Source organism: Scophthalmus maximus, chromosome 20 (assembly GCF_022379125.1).
Source record: "Scophthalmus maximus strain ysfricsl-2021 chromosome 20, ASM2237912v1, whole genome shotgun sequence".
NCBI classification, from domain to species: domain Eukaryota; kingdom Metazoa; phylum Chordata; class Actinopteri; order Pleuronectiformes; family Scophthalmidae; genus Scophthalmus; species Scophthalmus maximus.
The window spans coordinates 9,674,193-9,701,169 of NC_061534.1; the positions used below are offsets into that span (position 1 = coordinate 9,674,193).

General features: G+C 43.2%; 1 protein-coding gene and 1 long non-coding RNA gene across 9 annotated transcripts in view; one reads left to right on the forward strand and one right to left on the reverse strand.

Moving 5' to 3' along the window:
- Positions 1-278: 278 nt before the first annotated feature.
- LOC118285511 lies at positions 279-19,130 on the forward strand. The gene is made up of 3 exons (XR_004785116.2): positions 279-645; positions 864-966; positions 17,242-19,130. It is a non-coding gene; the product is annotated as an uncharacterized LOC118285511 (long non-coding RNA).
- Positions 19,131-19,842: 712 nt separating this feature from the next.
- The window catches only part of LOC118284826 (mediator of RNA polymerase II transcription subunit 13-like), a 71,771-nt gene continuing 64,636 nt past the window's right edge, over positions 19,843-26,977 (reverse strand). For all 8 annotated transcript variants that reach the window (XM_047329423.1, XM_035607933.2, XM_035607928.2 and 5 more), the window contains exons 19-31: positions 26,731-26,960; positions 26,415-26,613; positions 25,980-26,268; positions 25,629-25,881; positions 25,333-25,521; positions 25,019-25,242; positions 24,714-24,856; positions 23,966-24,124; positions 23,675-23,839; positions 23,207-23,370; positions 22,328-22,492; positions 22,084-22,193; positions 19,843-21,713 (exon numbers count right to left, since the gene is read on the reverse strand). In XM_047329423.1, the coding sequence (XP_047185379.1) occupies positions 21,581-21,713; positions 22,084-22,193; positions 22,328-22,492; positions 23,207-23,370; positions 23,675-23,839; positions 23,966-24,124; positions 24,714-24,856; positions 25,019-25,242; positions 25,333-25,521; positions 25,629-25,881; positions 25,980-26,268; positions 26,415-26,613; positions 26,731-26,960 (2,423 nt within the window). In that variant the 3' untranslated portion in view covers positions 19,843-21,580. The remainder of the gene's footprint in view (positions 21,714-22,083; positions 22,194-22,327; positions 22,493-23,206; positions 23,371-23,674; positions 23,840-23,965; positions 24,125-24,713; positions 24,857-25,018; positions 25,243-25,332; positions 25,522-25,628; positions 25,882-25,979; positions 26,269-26,414; positions 26,614-26,730; positions 26,961-26,977) is intronic.

Consider the following 26,977-nt stretch of genomic DNA (forward strand, 5'->3'; position numbering starts at 1 on the left):
CCCACGTAACAGGACAAACAGGTGCGGGTACTGCAGGCCCGGATAATGGATGATGCCGAGAGCGCTTCACTCTCCCGAGGACTCATCAATACCTGTTTACACAAGTTTCACTAGCCGTTGTCCTCCAACAGATGCTGGCCAGTAAACGGAAACTGAGGATGCGCACACTTGCAATTACACAAGGTCTGTACCCGCTCTGCACAACAGGCAGCAACAATCAGTCGTGCTTTTCTGATTTTGTGATAAACAGCTATCAGAACATGAGGAGGTCCCGGCGTGACACAGCGAGGAGGCATTCCTGCGAGCGCAGTGATCCTGTCATTAGGGCCACACAGAAGGTGAAAGGCATTGCTGAGTGCTGCGGGGATGACCTTTTGGGGCGACGGGGGACGGAGGAATAGCGGAGCTCTGGCCACTACTCCGCAGCCACGAGAGTGTGTCATCTTCCGCCAAGTGACGTGTCCATGCTAATGCAGAATGTCCCCCGCGGGACAGGGAAGGGGCCGAGCCCCGCGGACCGGCAGGATGAGCTGTTTGTTCATGATACTTTAGGTCAAACAGTCTCCTCCCGGCCAGTCAAGGCTGATGATTTCACAGAAACTGTGTAGAGAGCCACAGCTAACTCGCAGCGAGTGGAAATTCAAAGTAGGTCTACAGTATATTACTCAGTGAAAGTGATTGACTCATATTATTAGAACATAAAACGGATGTCCTCAAATGATAAGCGGTGCAGCTAATGAATATCTTTACTTTACAAAAAAAATACTCATATATTACTAATTTCGATTACCATTTTCACAATTTTACATTTTTAGATGTTAGTTGCTGTTTGAGTACATTTTTTTTTTGCCTGCAATTTTCAGGATTTCCAGATAAGGAAGAGAGGAGAAAAGCAAAGGAAGAAACCAAGGACAGAAACACAGAGCCGGAGTCTGCAGAGAAGGAGAGCAACCATGTAACTGACAGGTAACAGAAACATTAAACTGATTTAGCTGTTGTTTCTGCTCTATTGCTTACGGAGGTATGAGTAAGGAGTTATGGTATATAGAATTTGATTATCAAGTGAAATCCACCTGTAAAAACAACAGAACTACATTATGTTATAGAGCCTAAAGAAGATTCTGTTAAGTAGACATGAGCAGTTGTTTGTGTTTCTGTGCTTTTGATAAGCAACTGCTCGCACTGATCCAATATTTCACTGGTGTAATTAGATGACTGCAGCACAGCTCTTTACCAGATATGTCGCAGTACTTTGAGCAATTTTTGACTTATTTCAAATGTTTAAGTTTTTTTAGAGGAGCATGCAGGCTCATTACCCCCGGGAATTAATTTCTCGGTTACCAATACAGGACAGAAAAGGGAGACAAGTATTTATTTATCCATCTATTCATCTATTATTTCACACAAAAGTTCAACTGAGGACCTTTGAAATTTGTTAATTTAGCTGTAAGGCACAATTTATCAGGTTTATCTCGGTGCCAGAGCCAGTGGGTTTATTTTATGTTGCCTCCAAACGAGAATTTGTTGTAGCCACAACTGGGCTCTGCCTGGAACAAACACGGACAAATTGACTTTATCCTCTTTTGCAAAGTTCAGGGGTCTGACAGACGGACGGACACACACAGATGGGGAAGAATATCTCTAAGCATCTGTATGTCACGGAGTCACGGGGCATCTCATGGGGCATGTTTATATAGTACGCAGCGAGGGCTGAGAGGCGGTGGGGGTCTGTGTTGTGTGGAATGGAGCAGACCGAAGGGGGGGCAGGTCACTGTGCCTTCGGGCAGGTGGGGGTAGGCTCAGGAGTTAATTGGTAGTTTGGGGTTTGAAGCTGAATGGTGGTGACAAGTCTGTGTGGCCAGACCCAGTGAGCCCCCGCTGCATATTCACTGTGTCGCTGGGCATCGCAGCAACTGTCATAGCTCACCGAGCCAGAGAACAAATTAAAAAAAGAGAAAAAGGGCAGTAAGGCAAAGGAGAAAGAGGGGCGGGAGGAAGGAGTCAAAGGAAATGGCAAGAAAGTAAAGATAGATTCAAGTTTTTTTCTCACCTCCCTGGAAACTACACTCAAAATGTTTTTGTCCTTTTCCTAATTGCTCTTCTTGTCCAACTAGGTGTCCGAAGCTAGTCATAGTTTATTTTAGGAACTGTTCGCTCGCCTGGTGAGAAGGGAGCGACATGACTGTTCCAGAGCCAGTTAGCGGGCTGTGGCCAGATTGAGGCTCCATGGAAGCATGACGCCGGGGTGACTCAGCGAAGCCCTGGTCCTAATTGTGGCCCAGGGAAACTATTGTAGCCGGGTTGTAGGTCACCCCGGGCCCCAGGAAGGTTACCCTGGCCCTCTTAAACCTGTTGTTGCCTGGCGCTCACATAAAAATTACACCTCGTAAATATGGACAGCTAGGGAGTGTGTGGGGCAGGACGGGGTCGGTTACTTTCCTGAACCCTGCCCTTTAAACTTGCAGTCACCTTGGTCCCGCTGCCGACTGCCTGTTAGGTAGGTCGTTCTCAGCCTGCGTGGCAGAATATGAGACAGGCGGCTGTATATTTACTGGCTTGTCTTTTTGCTGGGAAGTTTGGGGTTTTTTTGCACCTCATGCTCTTCAGGCAGAGCAGCAGTGAATTCCCCTCGAGTGTGCATTTTTTCCTTTTTGTACTTGCTCTGAAGAGAAATTATATTTCATATGCACCTGTTGAGCGAAAATAAGCAAAAAAAGTTTGACTCGTGGTCAAGTTGCTATGATGTGCTTTATTTCATTGGTGTTTCGATGTTATTTTTGCGCAGCCAGGCAAAGTTCTTCTTTGAATGTGATTATGAACTAGTCTTCTGTAATTCAGTATCTGCTTAGGCAAATACTCACATGGTGCAAGACTGTCGTCTCAGAAACAATGACGGCCTCAGTCGTTTCGGCAAATGCCCACAAACAAAACACTCTCGGCAGATGAGTGGGCGGAAAAAAATTGACTTCTGTTTGTTTCCAATTTCCAACTGACAGCCAAGTTGGTGTATAACCAAGACCATGAATGTTCCCAAACCAAGTGACCTGGTGGTTTATTTATTGGCACCATGGCAACAAAGTTTTCCTAACCTTCACGAAACAGTAATTTCATCTCAACCTAGATGTTTTTCAAACTCTTCATTATGTGCTTTATTTAACCAAAACCCACCGCCCTGATTGTGCTAACAAAACATTAAACATATAGATTTTAATGCAAATGATATCATGCAGACAATAAATAGTAATTCAATAGCCAGATCCTTCCATCCATCAGAAATTGGGTGAGAGCTACAACCCGGACAGTACACCAGTCTATCACAGGGCCAACACAAGCTGTTTTCAGACATGAACTCTGGAAAATGTCTGCAGAATTGCATCCGGAGATTTTTCAAAGTTTGCAGAACTGCAAGGGTCAATCCCAGTTGTTGGAGCTCCCTGTGCATATGTTGTAGGACACGTCTGTTCCCCATTGTCATTAAGGTGAGTGATGGGTATACAGGCTATGGAAGGCATCAAAACCTTTGTCTGATATTATTCATCTCCCTCTCTCTCTCCTTTCCCTGCCCATTTTCTCCTTCTTTCGGCTTCCCGAGGACCTATGTGGGAACAATAGATGTGCAATTAATGTGGGCCAGGCACAAGAGAGCGAGCGTTTGATGTTCCTGTTGAGTGGCCTCCTTGCTGAGGGTCGGAAACCAATGTTCGGCCGTACTCAAGCTTCACCCTGCGTTTCCCTTCTTTCTCAAGCATATTAGCTCTCAGATTATTAAAATGCGGGCCATAAATAAGCTGATGGCAGCTGCAATATGCCAGAAATAATGTTTACAAAGCCAAGGCCCTCATTATCTCCGCAAGGCCTGAAGTAGGACGACAAGAAGTGTGGGGGGAGGGGGGGTAAAAAAAGAGAAAAATGCTTTTAGCCTCCTGTATGCTCACTTTCACTCTACTCTTCTTGACTCTCAGTTCCTGCTGTGCCACTTAGTAGGAGGAGCAACAAAGAGCAATATACAATCATGCTAATGGTAACAGTAGCGGTGGAGATTATCTCCACTAGTTTGTAGTGATGAAAACAAAAAATGAATATATGCAGTGCAAAAAAAATGTTGATGGCATAGTGCCCCCATGCACCGGGTCATGTTTCCCAAGCAGCATTGCCACGATACAAGTTATCACCACGATTTACAAGTTACATTCAATGCCAACGTACAGTGCACATACAGAAAGTGATGTGACCTGTGTGTAGTGAGGCAGAAAGTCGTTCATGCGGGGCTCCAGAGTTTGTGTCCAGCCACACATTCGCAATAAACATTCACTTTTTTACCAAGTACCATGGAAACATAGTAAGTCAAAGCTTTAACCATAAATTAATCGTAATTCATTCATCACATTACAACAATATTTCACTTATTTTAACCCTGCAACCTCCTTTTTTCCATGCAAAACTGAGAGCGGTTACAGTGCATTGAATCAAATATGACAATGTGACTGTCAGCAAAAGTAATAGATATACAATGACAGAAATAAACAATATCAACGGTACTGAAATGTTTAATTTCCTATTATCAAGAGATAACTAAACAAGTGTATACACATTGTGTTCTTGCCGAAAAAATAACCCACAGGTCTGCTACCTGTCCTCCGGTTCCCTCATCAGACTTGTCTCTGCTGGGCTCAGCTGTTTGAAGGTTCTCCAGAGTCATCAGGAAAGAACAAATCAATTAGTGCATGAAGGGGGAATCTGTCCACTGAAGTGGTGCAGCCATGATAAAACCCATGGACATCCAGAAAATGGCCAATTCATCTTTAAATGTGAAAGGACAACCAATTGCTTGCACACTTTGTGACTGCACAATGGCCATTTTAGGGGAGGGGGGGTTGGGGGTTATTGGGGATCCTTGAATTGTTGTTTTTTTTGCTGGCTGCCCAGGCAACCTGAACACTGAGCAGTAGCAAATGGAGGCCAAGGACCTTTGCCTAAAAAGTTTCTCACTTTTGTGGTTCATTTATATTTTTATATATAGTATATATATATATATATACTATATATAAAAATGTAGGCGTAGTTACACAAATACAAAGACAAATTGGATTGCGTTGAAATCAAGCGGCTCCTCCCTGATGCCGTGTGTCACGGCTTCGGCTGCTGCAACAATGACAGGATGCAATTTGGGCCAAACTGAAAACACAATTCCTGTGCGTATGTGTTAACTGTGCGAATGTAAAAACACTAATGGACACTAGGAAACACACAGTTGACAGACACACACACACACACACACACACACACAGACAAACTAGTAGCGAACGCACCCGCATGCACTTGCGCACGTACAAACCAAGAAACAAACATAATGCATGCACACTTTGGCCGCAGTAGTGGCAGGTGCTTGATCTAAATTTAGTCGTAACGTCGGCGTCTTTGATCAGTGGGGCTGCTGATGGAGGGCGGTGAGGGTCCGCGTGTGTTCTCATGAAAGACGAGGGGAGAAGGCAGAGTGTCACATGAAAGCCCGTTGCTTTGCTGGGGAAAGCAAACTGGAGGAAGTGCATGCTGAAGTGTAAAGTAATGAGAGGGTGTTGAATCTTCTCGGGCAGCGCGGCAGCAAATGTGAATCTGCACAGGATGTTCACTCACGGGGTCACGCGTTCTCTTACCGCCACGCACAGTGCCGCACAGTGCCCCGCTCCGCAGAATAAGAAACCTTATCTGTATAGAAAATATTTCATAACGTGATTTGTTTAGGAGGATTTGTAATTGTTGCCTTGATGTTGCTCCACATCTTTTTACACTTTGGTTGGTTGAGTGTCCAAAGCGAAACCCTTTGACCTCGGAGATTGGTGTTTGTGTGAGGCACGCACCTTTTGGCAGGATGTCATTTATTTGTCAATCCTGAAGGCGACTTGGTCAGGTTTTGGAAAATATCGTTGTTTCGTCCAGAGAAGCTACAGTGATGTCCCGCGGCAAAGTGCAGCGTTTTGTTGATGAATCCACAGCATTACAATTTTTTTCCTTGATTTCAACAACAACCACAGTTCTTCCCCGACCTTGATCAGGTGCTGTGAGTTGAAACCTTTAAATATAATGCTTCAATTTTCAGGAGAGCAGATGAAATATGTTGAGATATTTCAGCCTTTTTTTGATTTGCTGTTGTCAGGGAACAGTTTGAGGATACGCTCAACACATCAACTTTAATTCAAGCGTCAGTGTTTGGATTCTTCTGAGACGGGGCTGCAGTGAGAGCCCCTCTGCCCTGTGAAAGAAATTATATTCTTAAACTCCACGAGGAGTGGAACCTCTTTTCTCATTTCGTTGTTTTTCCTTCCTTTTCTTCTGTTGTGGCCCCGTCTCTTCAAGTGTGTCTAAGACTTTCCATTTGGCTGTCACAGGCGATCTGTTTCTAATCTTCCGAGAACTCATCCACTGCTCTCGGCAGCTGACGGAAGTGGTGTGGAGGTGTGGCCCTGAGATGGCATCCAGGCAGGGTGGCCGTGGTGTCAGCATGGAGGAAAACCTTCCGTCGACGGCTTTCACTGTCACAGGGAAGAAAGGGGGAGGCGGTGGTGAGAGAGAAAAATAATGTCCCTAAAGCAGGATCAATGCAGCCATTTACTGTCGCGCACAGTGACGCAGCAAAGTTATTAAAGCCCTTTAGTTCACATACAACGACATTTGAATGTCAAATACCAGGCGGCTACAGAGTTGTCTCCTCCATGTGGGTGTTTTGCAGAGAGAATGCCATTAGGGATAATTCAGTTTACTCCTTTTTAACAAAACAGTTCAATAAAGCCATGACAACTGTACCAAAGAGTGGTGAAATTTATCGGCGGCACCTAAACAAATTGGCAAGATGGAAAAACTTCAATATACTCTGCATAGGATTTAATGAAGCGGATACTACTCATGCGATTGCTGCCAGCTGCAGAGCTCCATTTGCAGCTGAGAGAGAGGGGAGAGCGGATAAATCAGAAGTCAAATGCCAATACGCCATCGGCCAAATCTCTCAACCTGATGAAACACAAGAATAATCAGATTTGGAGACGCTTTTTGGGAGTGGAAGTTGTGGGGGGAGTGCACGGGGGGTGTTGTCGGGTGATGATATGAGCAGAATGGACAGAACAAGGAGAGCTTTTCTTTTTTCTCCTGACTGACAGACGGTCCGGAACAAGGATGTTGTCTTGTTTTGGGACTCGGGCTCTTCTACCCAGCAGATTGGAGAAAAGAACCACAGAGGAGGAAAAATGAAAAAGTTCTTTATGGAGGACTGAGGATGCGTGGGTTGATCTGTGGGTCAGATAAGAGGAGAGACATCGAGAGGTTGACAGATGAATTAGTCCTGGCAATTTTTTGGTGTGTTTTCATGCGCTTGTGAATTAAATATTTGTACACGTACAGTATGTTTTTTTCTTATGTAGTAGTAACATGTATGGTAACTGCAAAGTATTGCATTTGTTTGTGCATTTTATATCTGGTTGCAAACACGTAACGTTTTTTAGCATTTATTTAACCAGGTAAGTCATATTAAATAAGTGAATCTTATTTACAATGGCAGCCTGGCAAAAGTAAAAGCCTTTTGAGGAAACGGGTGGCTGATAAAAAAGGAGTAACAATGCATATGTGCAGGGTTACTCTGTTTTTAGATGTCCATGGTGACGAATGTGTGTGTGTGTGTGTGTGTGTGTGTGTGTGTGTGTGTGTGTGTGTGTGTGTGTGTGTGTGTGTGTGTGTCTGTATCTGTGTTGCCTGTCACAGATATTTCAACACCTTGTTCATCAGTTAACACAGACAAAAGCCTGAAAACAACAGGAGCATAGCCGCTTCTCTGTCAAGCTGAACACGAGACACCCTGGCTGTCGTTTCATCTGCACACAGCTTTGGCCCCCCGACTTATCGCACTCTCGCCATCGCTGGGTCCGTGCCGCTGACAGTTCGCGTATACATTTTGCAATGACACACATTTATCTGCGAAAAGACTTAATGAAACGTGAGATTCCTCCTGAACGGAGTATGTAATCGTTTAGGACGTGATTCATCCATCACAGAGCAGAGCATGTTTAGACAGGAGAGTTTGTAACAGCACTCATAATACTCTTCAGTTCAATTCAATGCAGTCAAAATTGTATGACTGCATAGAAAAATATACACCTGTTAGACAATGAAAATTGCCCTGCAACATCTGCCATAACTTGCAAATTAAAACAAACAAATAATCTCAGAGCAAAATGCTGTCTCCATTTACAGTGTGTTGTATTACTTTCAATGTAAAAGTGTCCATACAGTAATTATTCTACCAAACATTTTATTATTTGCTGGAAAGAGCAGCTTTACATTTGTTCTTTTTTTTTGTCAACAAGAACAAAACACACACTGACTCTAGGTCAGATATGAAAATAAATAACTCCCCTGTGAAAAAACAACAACAATAAATGAACCTATAGCTGAACACGTTTTTAATAAAAACACATTAGACACATAAACTGCTTTAGACCTTTTTCTACAGCACATAAAGTGGCTACAATTGCATTTCTTTGAAAATTAAACAGTTACTTATTTATCCATCTTATTATAAACTTGTCATCAATTATGTGAGTCCAACACATTATTTTAGGTCCAGTAATGGGACATCACAGATATTAAACAATGGACAGTAACATATGTTCAAATCCATTTATAGACTGTATGGTCTGGTATGAATTATGTCCTTGACATTTGGTTTTGCATTTTATCACAAATCTTCTGCTCGAGTTGTCAATTTATCAGAAAAAGTATTTTCCAAGTGTTTTCTCTGGCACTGTTATTATTTGTGTTGCTGAAGCTGCAGGAATTACGGCCGCTGAGCCTCGTGAAATCTTCGGCAACGTGTTGCTGATCGCACTGCTGCTGCTGCACACACACACACACACACACACACGCACACACACACACACACACACACACACACTGTCCACGCGGGGACAGTTACCATGTCAAACGGAGGAGAGAGGCTTCCACATGATGTCAGCGGGCCAGCTGTCTGTGTGACTCTCTGATCCACACTATTCAGCTTTCTGAGTAAGAGAGCAGCAGAGGCAGGAGGAGAGAGAGAGAGCGACATCAGGCTACTGTAACGTACACACACACACACACACACACACACACCGGGTGTGTTTGCATTAAGGGACGTCCGTGTGCTGGGGATGATCCTGTTGTCTTTCAGCCGCGAGTCGGAGGAGCACGTTGCTGCTGCTGTTGTTGTTGTTGTTGTTGTTGTTGTTGTCGTGTTACGCATTTCGTCCTGGTGTCTTGAGCTGCAACCTTGTGTGTGTGCGCGCGCGTGCGTGCGCGTGCGCGCCAGCCATACACAGCCTGCCGCAGCAGCGCCAGGTAGGGAGCTGAAACTCACAGTGTGCCTTGTGATTTGACTTTATGTGAATGAGAGCATTGGACTCATCTTGTAACTGACGCATTATTCACCAAATTATTTTACATGATTTTGAAAGACAAATAACGTGCATGTATGAGTTTATAATATCAGAAGTAGCCTGCTGTAATGTGCCGCATGCACGCGTCAGTAAAGAGGCCCTATATTCTGGTTTGTCATCCCCGAACAGTTCAACTTTAAACGCATTCTTCAATAGGTTTAAATCCATTTGACGCATATTTAGCCTGGGAAGATGCACACGTCTATTAACGTGGGTGCAAATGAACAGTTTCTATTTTAAAAAGGAATAAATCCAAGACGAGCGAATCCCGTCACAGACCAACAACACGTGGGGATAAAGGGTTTTTACTTTTACGTATTCATATGAATTCCACCGTCGAAAAAGTTCCGCGCTGCATATAAATAATGCCCTGTAGAGTTACAGTTTTTAAAAACGTTGAATTACACGGGACATTAAAGGTGTTAGTTCTTGATTACGCTAAAATTTCACATTTAAAAAAATGATCCAGCCTCAATATCAAGAAAGTGTCTGGTGGCATTATTATTATTATTATTATTATTATTATTATAGATATTATGATTATGATTATGATTATGATTATTTTGAATACAATATACCACACCACGTGTGCCGCAGTTGCCTAGCGCCATGCAGTGGTGGGAAGCTACTGTCCATGCGGTTTCACTGCGGAGTCCAAACTGCCCACAAGTGATTGATGCTCAGCCCGTGTCACTTTGTGAGATCCCTTTTTCTGTTTAGTTTTCGTTTTACAAGCCGGACTATAACTCCTGTTCTCCCCGCGCGAAGCCCATTGATAATCCTCAAAAAGTATTAATCCGCCCAATTGGTTCGATTGTTAAACAATTATAAAAGAGGGCCTGCGCAATAAATAAGTGAAAGACCCCCCCCCCCCCCCTCCGACTTTAACGTGGCCTGGATGTAGTTTGTCAGAGCCGAAGTAGGTTTCTGGGAGAGTCAACTTTGATGTCAGGTATCAAAACGGGCTTTAGTAGAAAATCCTCGGCAGGAGAATGAAGCCTAATGGCCTAATTGGGTCTATCAAGTAAAATTGATACAATAACATCCGCTCGCTCGGTTCAAAGAATAACCCAAAGAAAACTGTGACACTTTCTTTCTTTCTCTTTCTTTTTTTCCCCCTTCTTTTCTTTCTGCGGTCTAATGACCCCTGCAATTTCCCTTCACCCGGACTCATTTGCCGACGAGCGGAGGAAATATTACATGGGACCATTTGAGGAGATGGTTTTTTCTTTGAAACGCTTTCTGCAGGTCGCTCCTGAGGGGAGCTCGAAAACATGTCGGCCATAATTAGAGCCTCAGACATCAGCCACGAGTCCACGAGTCTGTCTCCTGTCGTGGACTTTGACATCAGAGTAGAACAATAAATTAATAATACCAGATTTAAATAGTAAATCTGCTGTCAAGAGTGAACATTTTCTGTAGAGTATATTATTTCGCCTATTTCACAAAATCTATGTTGCTCCATGAAAAGATTATTCTAAATTTCATTCTAAACTGTATCTACGTTTATTTTTATTCTTCTTATAAACACAATTTCATGTTGAATTGTTGACGCAGTTTAACGTGATGCAGAGAAAAAGGTCCTGATAAATGAAGCAGTTACATTGTTAAATATTCCCCCTTCTGATTGTCTGAGAGAATTAAGAGAGAAACCAGATCTACATCTCTTTCTTTTTTGCTTTCTTTCTTTTTTTCTTTTGCAGTTTTGCTCAATATCCGAATCAACCCACAAAATACATGACCATAAATATCATTACTGATCAAAATAATTTGGAATCTTCATAAATCCTCTTTGGAAAGTCTAATGGATTTATATTAAAAAGTTGGTTTCACATGGAGGCCGATTTAACATAAGTTCACTCCGCACGATATACATTAATTATCAGTGTTCCATTTCTAAATTGCATCATTACATCTTGAACAAATAAATAAATACAGTCAGAATTTCTGTGCAATTTTGCTCTTCTTTTCACCCACATGACAAAAATGATACAGAAGAATCAATCACATTACATCAGTGATGATACCAGTATCATGGCAGTCATTTACCCCAGTTGCCTATTAATCACCCACCATTAGTGTCTTTGCCCGGGCTTTCAGAGGGGCTCCAGGATCCCAGTCCATGTTTCTAGACAAATGAGTCATCAAGCCAACCGCAAAAATACAATAACTAACTGCCTCATGTCCCCGGTGTGTCACTCCGGCACACTTTTTCATTTGGGCTCAGCACACGAACTCGGCCATTGATTAGAATATGTTTTCCCACCATCGAGACTGGACCTGGGACCGTGTCCCGCGGGACGCCGTACGTTGGTGTGGGGCATGAGGGAAGGAAAGGAGAGAAGGGAGACTCACGAGCAACACTTTAAAAAAAAAAAAAAGAGGAGGGTTCTCCATCTTGCTTTGTCAGGGGGGGCCTGCTGACATGGGGAAACATCTGCTGCGTAGAAATAGAGACTGATGACTCAAATTATATGCAGTCAGAGGGGCCTGCCAGCTTAGATGGGAAATGTAACGGCAGAGGAGAAGATAGACCGCATCCGTTCGACCCCTTGGCCCAAAAGGTATCTGGGCTCCAAACGTACAGAATCTAACCTTTGATACGCTGGTTAGAACCAATCTGGCACGCCAGGGTTTTTTCTGCGCGTGTAAAAGATGAGGGTTTCGCAAGACGAGCTGGTCTGCGTTCACCCGGAGCGGATCCACACATGTCAGAGTGTACCTCGCCTTCTTTCGTGCTTACTGGGGCGACCACAACAGAACACATACAGTACGAGCAGGGTTGTTTGTTGTCTGTCCCTAATCATCAACCTCTCCGCCATTTGATCTGGCAGCTGAGGAGTCTGTCTCTGTCTGCTGCATGTTCCTTGTTGTGTCGGTCCACTTGAGTGAAAATGGAATTTTTAGGGGCCAGTTTCACCTCTTGGTTTACTCTGCGACGGCAACTCGCGGATGCTTTTATGATTAGGACGACTAAATTAGAACCAGAGAGAGAGCAGAGCAGGAGAGAGACGGGGCGGGGGAAAAAAAGGGAGAAAACCGCTCCAGCGGCAGCCAAGGCGAGGATCACTCCTGCCCGCTACCTTTCCTCGTATTCATACGCAGAGCCAATAAACCTTTGTTTCAAAAAGATGAATGTTGTCATTGTTATTGTACCGATAATGGACATATACAGGGCTCGTGGCACGAGGCAGCCCACTGTTCCTTGATAGCGTGTCAGTTGTTGTGATCATCAAGGCGGACAAGGCACAACATTTGGGCCCGAGAATGCTTCATCAAATTTCTCCGCCATAATAGTGTTGATTTACATGCAATTGTGAGTCGTCCGCGTGACCAACAAAAGGGAGCGGGAAAGTGCGGAGAGGGGAGCGTGTGCTTGTGCTCTTTGGTTTCATGTCGTGGTAGTAAGCCGATTTATCTCACCCTAAGAGGCGGATCTCGGGAATATGCAAGGGGAGCAAATGGATCATCATTGTGAGTTCTTCACTCCACTATCCTCCTAGTAACCGAGAGGCTTTGTGATTCTACCTCTGATTTGGAGCCCGTTCTCCAATGTGACTTGAATGGACGGGCTGAGCTACGACACAATTTCTAGGAGATTGCGGGAGTGAGTGCCCCCCGGCAGGACATTTTTATTTACACGGCACTTGACTTCCTCCATCCCACTGTCCTGTCGAGGGGACAGCGAGCAAGGGAAGGAGAGAAAGCAAGTGTTTCTAACCGTTATTGATAGGTGCGTTAGTGGATGAAAATCACTATCAGATGCGGGTCAAAACTAATATGAATGGTAAAAGCAGTTTACGCTTATTTTATTTTTAATAGTCCTATGAAAGAAGACAGTTAATATTTAGTCTGGGGGTTTATAGGCTGGTGATTTGGGAATATGTTCACGCGGTCTCTTAAGATATTATCAAGAATCACTGAAATGGTCGAGTGTTTCTTTTCTTTTTTCTTTTTAATCCATTGAAACATGATTAGGATCTGTCAGAAGCACATGGGAGGGAATAATTTCTCACTTTAATTTATTGGTTTCCCCAGAAACTGTTCATGCAAATAAAATTATATTTTTCAAAACAAGTTACTCTTTAGAGAAACTAAAATAGATATATATATATATTTTTTTTTATTCGGTTTAAGTGTATGTGTCACTACATTTGGAGGAGGACACTGAGCTACTTACATGACGCTGTTGTTTGCTAGAAAATTCAGGATATTTATTCTGTGGAATCTCTTCAGTTTTAATCATTATCTTTAAATAGTGCCTTCATTATAATTTTCTATACATTTTTTACTTCTATCTCTAAACTCTGACCTTTTAATTTCTCCATCCGTATATGTCTTTACTTGTTTTATCAGTGTGTACTAAATGTTTTGTTCAAAGATTACTCCAGCAATTCCATTTGAATAGCCACAGGTTGATTGAAAAGTGATGAAATTAATGTTGTGTTGAATTTACAGTTTTTGTATGTGAAAAACAATTATTTTATGCAAATCTATAGTTCATGCGTTGACTTACACCTCTCCCTTGTGGGCATGGAGGACATTGCATGAGAAATGAAAAAGAAATTTTTTAAGATTTCCTTCACTGTCAATTGCTGCGACAAAGCGTAATGGATTGTTTTATCATCTGCGCAAGATTCAATTGCAGCTTTTCCGTCCTTAAACGTCACAGTTTCTCCACATTTTAACAGCACACACATAAAAGTTGCGTGTTGCAGAAATGTGGCTGTCTTAGGAAAAATATTGCGTGCAAATTAGGTCAATGTACTGTTGCATTTTTATCGAATAATAATTAAATAGAAAGCCACACAGACAGTACAGGGAGACAATAAGCTGTTGCTAAATAAAACACTGCAGTTGCTAGGCGACACAAAGAGGAGTGTATAATTACCAGTGTGAGTGGCACTTTTCCATCGGCGGATGTAACATTAAAATTCACCGTGATTCAGTCACAGGTGTGCCGTGGCTGGGTGTTTTACAACTGCTTCAAACATGTCTCGGCCAATCCTCAGCTGCAGACTGGAGCCTCCTCTTAATAATCAGGTCAAATCATTAATGAAACGATGAAACGGCGAGTGTGGAGAGGCCGCGTTTTACATCTCAGAGGCGTTGATAGGCCTCATCATGATGCCGAGCAGGGGCTGAAGTGTCCAGTGGCTTGTCGGATTCACGAATCAGCCAAAAAGACTCGTTCATAACAGCAATATGTCGTTGTTGTTTTTTTTTTATTTTACCGAGGGCCAATATGTTGTGTTTTTGTTTTAGCATATTAATAAAGCATAAAGCATTGATATGTCACCGATGAGAGGATCAATGATAAATAGCTGTTACAAGCTTAAAGTAATGACTGTCAGCTTTCCATCAAACGTGTGTGGAAAATGTGACCAATCCCAAAGTCCCACCCACACAACCGCTCAGTTATTTTCGGTGGTCAAATTAATATGTGACATTAATTCCTACATTGTTTTCCCATGAAAATGTGAATCGTCTGCGTGTGGTAGGTGCCTCATGGATCCAAACAAATGATCTCTCTCGGCACAACAGCAAGACACAGTACATGTATTGAAAAACACAACATGATTTTTAAACTGCCATATGTCTATTATCAGTATCATGAATTACATTTTTTGGTCACCTTTACTGGGAAAACATAACACAATTCCATCACGTATGTTTAAAAGAAGAAAAAAATTGACGCTATTTTAAAACTGCAATATCTTCACTAGAGGCTTTTTTGCTCCTGGTCTTCAAAACTACAACATTTGGAGATTTAAAAGTGGAGGTGGAAATTTACAAAAAAAAAAAAAACACCATGAGACAGTGAAGAATCTGTGAAAAAAGACCTTGTATTTTTTGTCAGGTAAACTTGGAGTGAAAGCCAAACAAACATAACTGATTGAAGTGATTGTAATATTAAAATCTGTCCAACTAATATGTGACAAGACGATTATTGACCTGCAGACTCTGATTAGGCCACTGATTACACTGATTCCAGTTCATCGATAATCAGAACAAATAACATGTTTAGCTGTGCTGAGCGGCATGCGCCTCATTCACAAAATTAGTGCAATCTCATCCTCGGTCCTCGTCGTTCCTGGATTTCTTGTGGCCTACAGTCATCAGGGGATTAATGTCCTTCAAACTTTTATATCCGACATAAATGACGGATCGTTTTCTCCGGGGCGTTTTGATGTGTGTAAGAGAGGAGTGCACGGGGGCGGCTTTGAAGTCCGCAGAGCTTTTATCTCTCTCTATTTACATTGGCTAAAGTGTTAAGTGGCGTCCTCGCTCGGTTTTGAAGGATGTAATACGCCGCAATGAGAGATTTACAGGAAGGGAAATTGCAAACTCTGTGTGCCCCTTGCAAGCGGCCCCCTTCTAACAAAAACTATTTATGCAAATGCAGAAAGGCTGGAGATGGAAGGCACTCCTAGACAAAATCAGATGTTTTCAAACAGGCTGCTGTGCTGCGTTGGCAGATGTTCTGTCGCTTCAGCAGGCACAAAAGCTGTCGATGGCTCTCTGCGTTGAGTGAAAGCTGCGCCAAGAGCCGGCGCATTTCCTTGGAGCCATCTGGAAATGGCCGTGGATCTGCTCGGCTGCAGCAGGCCGAGCTTTGGAGCACCGGGGGAAGTTGAGAGCACTAATTGTGAATGAATACGGATGACCTAATAATAAAAAATTGACTTCCTCTACTGTGATATTTCCACAAATCCTCCCAGAGTTAAGATGGGAAGATTAGTTTTGTTTTTGATGGTTCAAATTATCCTCAGTAACTACTTTTTTTTAAATACAATGTTTCATCGCTTTTTTGCACAAAAAGAATATGTTTTTATTTTTGCAATGGGCAGCGTGGTTGTGCAGTGGTTAGCACATGCTCATGGTTACATGGTTCTGGGTTCAAACACGCCTGCCGATTAGCGCCCTTCTGTGTGGAGCTCGCACTTTCCCCATGCGCCTGCTTGTTTTTCCTCTGGGCACAGTCTAAATGTAAGTTAGGTTAATTGGTGACTCTAAATTGCCCGTCATTATGAGCAATGAGTGGTTGGTCCTGTGATGGATTTCGTGACCTGCCGACTTGTCAGGTTAGAGTTTGAAGGGGCAAAAGACGCCCCTAGTGGTTCCAGGTGGTATTGTTGTTTGGTCCCTGTCGTGAAGACGCTGCAGTAAGCAAGACACCGAAAAGGACGGAGGTACGTTTCCTCAGAGCTCCCGAGGAAGTTTGGAGACAACGGAGTGAAAGACAGAAGTATGTAAAGTGAAGCTCCGTCTTTGTTTTCTGGCTCCTAACGTTAAGTAGTGGCAGCATGGGCATCATGGCCTACTCAAAGTAAAAAACAACAGTAAAAATCCCAATTTGAAGCTAAACGTACACTGGTTGAGTTACTTATTGATCTCTTCCTTGTTTTGGATGGACGCAATTCCTTTGTGCCCTAAATTGAATTGAAATTTCAAGCCAAAAAGTTGTCCAATGCCTCTTTAACATCAAATTAAATCAGGCACAATCCGTCCTTCAAACTCCCATATTCTTACTGCTGGATCGTGGCTCTCACTTTGGACGGTGATGACCCTGACCTGCACCACCCACGGCTCTCGCCGAGCCATGAACCCTTGCTGACCTGGCCGGCAGTTCAGGGATAAGGCAGCGATAGGACCTACCACATTGACCAACCCCCACATGACCACTGGCAGAAGACTACCATGACTGTGTGCGCGCGCGTGCGTGTGTGTGTGTGTGTCTGTGTGTGTGTTTCTGTTTGTCCCCTTGCCTCTCTCTTTAAAGTGTAGAAAAAGCATCAAGCGTTACCACCCTCTACAAAGCAGTGTGAAGCTACAGCCCCCAGCTGCCTCCACTTCAGAGGGAGAGGACATGTCAAAACAGCACATGGCCCTGCCCCTGCCAAAGTGGAGCACTCTCGCGGGTCATCTGGAGTGACAGAATGGCTGCGGTCCTCCGCTGTTGTCTGAGGCACCGGGAGACGTGGACGGTCGCTCCTGCGAGAAGACCTGCGTTCGCGCCAAAACACCTTAACTGTGTGTTTTGTGAAGTAACTAAAGCGCACCGACTGAAATGATCTTTGAAGTGCACTCCTCTCTTCACACGAAAATAACTTGTGCAGTATTTCCGAACACTGGACTTGTTTGGACAAAATTCGTGTGGCGCCTTTTTTGTTTGACTGTTGAAATAGCTCTTTGTGTGACTCAATTAATGTAAATTAAAGCTGCGGACATCTTGTTGTAAATATAGTGTCAAATATGTTCGATTGTATGAATATAAAATGCATTTCAATTACATGACAATATTCAGTCAAAAGATTATTTTTTTTCTTTTTTTCTTTCTTTCTGTTCCATCACAACAACAAGCCGGATTTTTTTGAGTGTTAAATCAATCCATTTGTTCTCCGTAGAGGGCTTTTCTGAACAACCTTGCCGTCTCATGCGGTGCACTGTAGGATGAACAGCGGCATAAAAATGTCATTGATTTCTGATTGTGTTTGCGCTAATGCTATGTCAAGCCAGCCCCGGCCCCCTTTGTCCAGTCTGCAGACCATTTGGCTGCAGCAGTGCACTTGGCAAGCCAGATAACAGGTGAATGGCCATGGCCTAATAGGCCATCTGTGGAAAACACATTGCAGTCAATTAAGAGTCCACTTCCTCCAGTTGTGATGGCCATTAGACGGCCCCACCACAACAAGTGACTCTTCAGTGGCTTTTACTCTTCAGCGACCCGCTCCTTTTCATTCACGGTGTCCTCGAGCTGCCCAGTCCCTGAAAAACTGACTTTTTTTTCTAGTTTTGTTGTCCACTGGGCTTTCTATAGAAATGCTGTTTTTCCGCTTGAGGGTTTTATGTGACCCTGATGGCCAAATAGAACTTCATTTCTTCTGTTCATATTCTAACTCCCACCATTTCATCACACAAAAGGAGCACAGCTCTTAGCTCCCCTCAAAAGATCCTAGAGAATCATTAGATACGCACAATGAACTCATTTAAAAGTCCTTAACATTTGTTGGACACATTTTTTACCATTTTTCATATCTGGTCCCTCACAATCCCCAATGGACTAACGCACTTTCACACACGCACACACACACACGCACGCACGCACGCACGCACGCACGCACACACACACACACACACACACACACACACACACACACACACACACACACACACACACACACACACACACACACACACACACACACACACACAACTCCTATTGTAATGAGGACACTCACTAGTATACTGCATGCCCTAGCCCCTTAACCTTAACCATAGATGCCTTACCCCAAACCTTACCCTAACCATGGCCTAAACCCGATTCAAACCCTAACACTAAAACCAAGTCTTAACCATCCAGCAGCCCTTTGAAAGTGTGTCAGACAGTGAGGACCAGCCAAAATGTCCTTCTATTTTCAAAACATGTTCCTGTTTAACCAGATGAACAACAGCAGGGTGACAGTCATTCATTATTTTCATTTGCTTCAACAAACTAGTCAGGAAACATTGCACCTCTTCAAAGACGAGGATATTACATTCAGTCTTATTCACAATGGAGGATGTAATTGCTCAAGCCTTAGACGTGATCTCTTTGGACGTTGCAATACGTAAGAGAGATGTTGGAAAACAAGCTTTCACACCTTTCGTCACAGTGTAATTAAAGGCGTATCTTTCTCTACACTCTGCTAAGTTGTGTTTGTTCCTTCTGCACCCTGTATTCACACCATTTGATGTTGGAGCTGTCATGCTCAAATGGCAGGATGGCAGAAGTCCATAATTTATCGTCTCAATAAAAAAAAGATGTATATTATAATCATGAGCAACCACAAGTCAACAAATGAATCACTCTCAGGTAACTCAATAAACATTTTTGATGATATTCTGTGTTATTATAGACTATATGTGACTTTGGCTCACACCCCTTTCCAACCATGACGCTTTTAGCCTTTTTATAGCCACAATATACTTTGTCATAGGTAGATGATTAGTAGCAGTGGAAATTATTCAGATTCTGCTCTCAAGTAAAAGAAAGAATACCACACTGTAAAATTACAGCATTACAAGTAAAGGCATTGGAAATGGTAAAGAGAAAATTAATCAACATCAGCATTGGAGCAAATGTTCATATTTTACCAGATTATCATATATTTTGGATGAAATCTTGAAACTTAACTAGTAAATGTATTGTACTTGAAAAGGTATATTTGCCCCTGAAATATAGAAGTAGGATGTAGAATCAAATACAAGTACCCCAAAATTGTATTACTGGATGAAATTATATTAAATTGCAGCTTTAACATTATTACAACAATATTATAGCAATATGGAACAGTCTGAAGTTTACCGTCTTCTGGATTGAAAGAGGACACCGAACACAACATCATTTTCAAGAGTTTTAATAATTTACTAAAAAAGAGTGTAAAAGTAACAGATCTCTCCCACTAAAGTGGATCTGCTTGATATTCAAAGTGAAGAGAGATGTAACAACTTTTTTTTGCAAACTTGCCCTTATCTGTACATTTGTGTACACTGACTTGGCAATTGAACCTCTTGGCTGTTATCAAATGAGTTTTGCGCTATATATAGCTCACAGCAACAAAAACAAAAAAATACTTCGATATGAATCACTTGAAAGTAAACCAACCAGCATGAAATGTACAGCTTTAAGAAATTCCAAAAAACACGGCTGAAAAGTGTATATACAAACATGCTAGGAATATAACAAAGAGCAAACTGGGTGAAGCTGAAGAGACAGGCCTTTCTAATGGTTTGCTTGACATCATTTTGGAGAGCCAATGAAATAAAGCATCATTTTCAAATATTTAATTACTTTGCAATGTTCAAATACCATAGTTTTCTATTGCCTATTTCAAGTCTTTTAGCAGAAGAGGAACACTTTATAAATATACAGTATACTGTATCTCCTGCATCAGTTAGTTTAATTTAAACATTTAAATAAAAAGTTAAAATGTTCACTATCTGTAGAAAGTAAAAAATAAAAAGAACAACTCAAATGGATTTTCTTTGATATATGTCCATACTGTTTCCATGTCTAGAGAATGGTTGTGTCCCTCGCCCTTATCAATAAGTGCCTGCTTGGAAGAGGTAATATATATTTATGTATATACATATAGCATATCAAATTCTATGACATGATATAATTTGTATAAATATGGCATCTTTACAATTGCATTAAAATGACAAATTTCCATTTCAGGTCCCAAGACAATTAACAGTCAATTGGGGAAAAAAGGCCTAGTTTAAGTTTCTCATTTTCTTGTTTTAAATATTAAAAATAAGTCTCAATTCTTTGCAAATGTATGTCTTACATTATAAACAACACTTTACGTCTTGACTGATCAAATATTTCCCATTGTGTTCTTATCTACAACACTTTGGAAGGTGAGGAAAAAGTGCCATTATCAAATGCTCCCTCTTTGGAGTAAATGAGGACGTTTGCCCCTGTCAGCGTAAAGGTAAAAGTCTCATCGACCGACTGCAAGAAGCTCAACAGTACAGTTCTGTACAAAATAATGACAATCATAAAAACATCATTAACGCAACATTGATGTAACAAAGCCATGGGTTTGTGTTGTCATGCCGTTTTGCTGGTTGTACAACATGGAGTTGTGTGGCCCTGCACAGACGTCCAATTTCACAGGTGAGGATGTGACGGGAACCACACACCGTCATATCCCTCATCCACAGATGCTTGAAATGCCTCTGAGACGTGTAGCCTACGTGGGACATAATGCTGTTTTGATCAGGAGAAAGTTAATACTGTGATATGTCAGTACAATGGGCATAGTTGGATAGATCCATCTGTTCCTTCCTCAGAAAGCACAGTGACTGGCACAGAGCCAGTTTCAAAGGTACAAACTGGATTTCCACGGACTCGTGGTCGAGTTATTCTTCAGAGCATTCCACTTTCCTTGTTCGTCACATACCAGGCCCCGGGAGAGTCTGACTTGCCCTGGCCATTAAAAAAATCCATGTCGACCCAAAAAACAGCAGAAGAGTTCTGGTGCTCTCTGGTGCCTGGTAGGAGGAAGTGTAAGCACACAGGGACTGAAGGCCACTGCCCGTTCCCCAGGGCTGACCTTGAAGTCTCACACCAGCTAAAGCATGTTCAGGATGGCGTTGTACATTTGGATCAGCACAGCCAGGTGGACGGGCAGGCAGGATTGGCGGTCTTGGGTGGCAGGGGTGCACGTCAGCCAGGAGAGGGCGTTGTACTGTTCCAATACAAACCTGTGTTTGGAAAATATACCATTTAAAAAAAAATATTCAAGTCATTTATACTCTGAAGGGACCTCAGTTAAAAAAATGTCACCACATTTTTCATTCTCAGCATTGTTTTTTTTTTTCTGTAAATAAAATTATAATTTATTGGTTACAAATTTGTAGCAAATAATGATATTTGAAAATAATTCATTTTTATTTTAAGAGTACCTTGATTGATCAATTTTTAATTGATCTATACATGTAAAAATGTTAACGTATACATATCTCAGCTACAGGAATAAGCCACAGAAGATTTCATTTTTCACAAGAAATGCAGTATAACAGATGATGAAGAAATCTAACAGGATAATGTGTGCTGTTGTCATTTGATATTTACCTGAGCACATCAGAGGTGGTCTTCGAGTCTAAGGGGTGAGGGGTCCTCTTCGTCTTGTCCGACACCAGCTCATCTGACTGGGCGATGGAGATGTGGTGGTGGAGAGACGCCTGAAGTGAAGAAGCAAAGGGCACAGTGCGAATGTCAGGTTTTGAAGCAGCTGGTTCCCCATATATATATATATATATATATACACACACACACAGCATATACACAGCATATACACATGCAGTGTTGCGAGTACCTTGAGGAAAAGTGGACACTGACTCTCAGCCTGTGGGCAGGAGGCCCAGAACCAGTGAGGAAGTCCGTTTGTTTGTGCGGTGGAGACGTAGTAACCCAGAGCCAGCGGCTGCTGCTTCAGCTCCTCTGGTGGATTGTCCCTGGACAGCAAGCGCTCTCCCTGGCTCTTTACACACAGGAGAAGGCCAGCAATTAATCAACAACCTGCAGATACACTCTAGTCTGGGGATTTGCCATACCAGATCTTCTTATCCTTTGGTTAAATGTGTGTAAAGTTATTATTTTCCACTGAGTCAAATATGTTCCTTCAACTTTTTGAAGAAGAACAACATGTGTTTGTACTTTCTGCCTGCAGCTCAACGTGATAATGACACATACAACACATGCAGCTCACATATTAAACCTATAACTTGCCACTGTACAGCTATACTTTGCCCAGGCTGTTTCCACAGTTAGTCTGTACTGTATCAAATGTGGCGTATTATAGGTTGTCAGCGCATCTCTTCTCCTGTGCCTCCGAGACAAATTCCTCTGCATCCATTATGCTTGTCAAAGCTCAAATGCTGAATCTTGTTTGATAATATGAAGTGTGTTGAGTGTCTGCAGAGAGGTATGTGTTGTAGCTCCACAGAAGTACCCCAGTAATAAGCAAAGAAAACACGTGTCTCATAGGGCAAATCCTGTTATTCATGTAACAAAACATTGTGACAACCATGTCGAATCAAAACATGCATCGTATTCTCTCCTTTGCAGAGACGAACAGCCCACTGTCCTTCTTTCATATGTAGGGTGGAACAGTATGCCATCTTTGTTCCTCTGTTACAGGGCCTCATTTGCTACAGATGTAGAATGATTTTCTTTACACTCATCCCCGACTCACCCTGGTGTGATGGAAATTTGATCCCATCCCCATCCCGGACGGAGAACCAGGTGAGGGCACGGGAGAGGTGTTGGGGGAAGGGTGCAGGTTCCCTGTGATCAGCATCATGTCATGGCCAATGTCGTTCTCCAGTTCATCAGGAAAGGGCAGATCAAACATGTCATCTGAGGGACAGAACACGGAGAGAACAGCGATCAGAACGTCAGCACGGAACTTTGGTCATCAACGATGACACCTCTCAAGTCTTGGGTAATCTCTCACTAACACAATTAATATTCCTGTCTTTAGTTCACGTCCAGACCTGGAACCTCATCATTTTTGCACAAACCATAGGTGACTGTGATGTTGGGAGAGTTATTTTAGCACAAAGATGCCCCCTGCTGGTACAAAATACATATTCAAATGTTTATTTTTTAAATAAGTATCTCAAGTGATCTTGTAACTCCAGTATGACTATGATCCTGTTACCATTATTGTCCTCTGTAGGGTAGGAGCTGGGTGCCAGCTGGGTGGTGGCAGAAGTAGGGAAGACTAAGATGTGTGTACAAGAAGCATCCTGGGGTGTGTTCAGCTGCGAGGTCTGCAGGTTCAGAGCCGTGCTGCGTCCAAACACTGAGCCCATGGTCACGGCATCTGGACAAACGCATACAGAAACACAGCAGGTGAGAAGTCTTTTTATACTACTACTTATACTATACCACTCACTGTTGTCAATATGAAACCAGTGACATCAAAACTTATGACGGACCAGCTACTAACCAGGCATGACCACAAAGGAGCCCTGCGGCTCCATGGCGACCAGGCAGGCACTGAGGATGCTGGGAGAGTCCACTGCTGAGATCCCACAAATACGACAAGCCTCCCTCAGCTGGCGCCCGATTGAATGGAGGGAATGCTCCCCAAGGAGCGAGCTCCAGTCTAGTTGGGAAAGAGGGTGGGAGGTGTATGTGTGAGAGAGTGAGAGACACACACACACACACACACACACAGAGAGAATAAAAGTAGAGGGAGGAAGAGAGATCTGAGATTTACTGAATTGTTCCCCAGTTAATTTCATCTGAAGATATCATTCTTGTGGAAAAATACATAGTTAGAATTCAAATGTTTGAACAAATATAAAAAAATTTTAAGTCCAGGACTTCTACAATGAATATTAGGAAAGAGTTTTATCTTGCTGAGTCCCCAAACACTTTCTTTCAAATTACGAGAATCCAAACATCCTTTGAGGAGACGAGTATGGATTTACTTATAAGACAAAAGGCAAACATAGTTCCACATAAAGTTTGTACAGATGTTTCCAATGAGTACTCAGAAATCTGAGTTTTACAGATGTATATGGTATATATCCACATAAGTGGGGAGGATTTTGAATTTCACTGATTTATACTTTGCAGTGTAGCAAAGTGATTTCAGTGATTATAATCTGATACTTTATCCACATGACAATGAAAGAAACAGACAAACAAAACAAGACAAGCTTGGTTTCTTCTCAACTGATGTCGCTCACCTTTTAACTCCCCATGCCCCAGTCTGCCCAACCGACCAATCACAATCCTCCACGGCAGTGAGGTCATCTGGATGATGCCAATACACCACTCCCACAGCTTCTGTAGTCCCATCTTCCTTGCGGAAACCTTGGGCCGCCGCGCTCTGAAGTGAAGAACATAATCAAATGAGATGTGATGAAACACGTGGAGACATCAGAGCATTATGTTTCATGTTATAATAAACGACAAAAGTGTAAATGTTGTGCAGAAACTATGCACAGAAACTTGAAGGGGAAATGAAATGAAAAGGACAACCATGTCTCACCTATTGGGTACATCGATGTTGATGATACAGGACTCAAGGAGCTCCCCCTGTTGGTCGGTGCAGGACACCAGGATCCAGCGCTGGTCATGTGACAGGCAGTATCCTACATAGAGCACATTGTATCTTGGAGGGATCTCTGCCCATATTTCTCCTTGTTCGGGCTGCTTGGGACGAGTCGGCCCAAGGATGAACGGGGGAGTATATAGCTGCAGTGGGTTAGGATGCTGGAGGAGGAAAATAACAAAGGCATGAGCAAGTATATAACAAAGATAAAAATATATTCACGTGAAAAGCTATCATTTTTTTATGCTTACCTCTGGACCTTTCAGTACAGAATTGACAATGGACACCGGTCCAAAGCCAGTCAGGGACTTGATGTGTGTTTGCTGGGGCAGCAGACGTCTGCATTGAGAGTAACACGAGAAGGCCATGGAGCGCAGGTGCTGCAGGTACAACCGGCTCTCCCCACTGGCTGGCTGGAGAAGATACTGGCACGGCACCACCTACATAAGAAAAATACAAAGAAAGGAAGGAAAAGACTGTGACGATCACAAGAGCCAGAGCGAATTCTATTTAAGCCAAGCTAATGTGAGCCTAAGTATTTTTGTACCTGTAGCACCAGTGCAGGTCTCATCATCTCGGGCAAAGTCTGGAGCATCTCTGTGTAGCAGCGAAGAAGCCCGAGTAGCCATATGCTGCCGGCCTCTACCTCGTCACCCTCCTCTTCCTCTCCGCCTTCACTTCTCGCTGCGCTTGAGCCAAGAAAAGCATCCACAATGTAGATGACAACAGCTGGTGGGTTGGCGAGGCCGTCCATTGAGTCGGCCACAGTGGGGATGCCGATTCTAGACTGCTCAGAAGTCCTGAAGGAGAGCAAGAGAGAAAATGAGTTGTACTGGTTCAAACGTGTGGAGCAACACAGTTAAAATTGGGATGTTTCCCACGATAAATCGGTCCTTACAGTTCAGGGATTTCTGCTGGTGTGTTAGCTGGTGGGGTGGCACTTGAAGTCCCCTTAGATTCGCTGGTTCCCCCTTGACTTGTCTCCCCTGTCTGGCCTGAGGTTGCGCCAGTCGGTGTCGGAGCATTTGCTGAACTGACAGCACCTTGAGCTTGTTCTCCGTCGGGAGCCCAAGCTTGGGTCTGCCCGGTAGAGGCGGGCTGGGCCGAGGGTGTGTTGTTCACGGGAGGCTGGGCTTTGGGAGGCAGCAGAAGACTGCTGTCCAGAGGCAGGGCTGACAGCTGGGGACCTGGAGGGAGAAAAGTAAATGCCTTTCATCAATTCATGTTGATCTGCAAAGAATTTTAAAATGAAGTGCAATACAGGTGCCTGGATCATATTATTCTAATTTGGAGTTTAGATTAAATTACGTTTGTCTAGTTTTTATATTCTCACCTAGCTGCTGCTTGCAGGCGTAAGCATAGAGTTTAAGTTTGCTGAGGTTGTCGGTGTGCTGCTGTCCAGCCCAGGGTCCAGTCATCCACTGGTCCACATCCAGCTCTTCCAGCTTTTCCGGCTCCACGTCTTCACCCACACGCACAAGACCGTCCCTGGAAACCTTGCCCAGAGGACGATGCTTCCCAAGGCGGCACGTCTGGAAATGCAGCCAGCGGTAAACTACTGTTCATTCTCTGACTAAAGACACTCCTGCGTTAAATATTCAGCATCATGATCCAAACGTGTGTTCAAATTCGACCACGGAATGTCCTACCTCGTAAACAGCGCTGAGCTCCTGGAAGAAGACCCGGGCCGCGGCCAGCAGAGAGGGGCTGTTGGGGCACAGCACCACATAGGCAACATCCCGCTGCCCCCCATAAGGCTCCAGGAGCAACTTCTCCCAGAAAGGTAAAGCCAAAGGGGACAACGCCAAGAAGTCCCTCTCTCTGTCATAGCCCAGTAACACCGTAGGGATGGGCAAGGGCTCTGGTGACTCCTCCGAACCTTAGACAAAAAGAAAT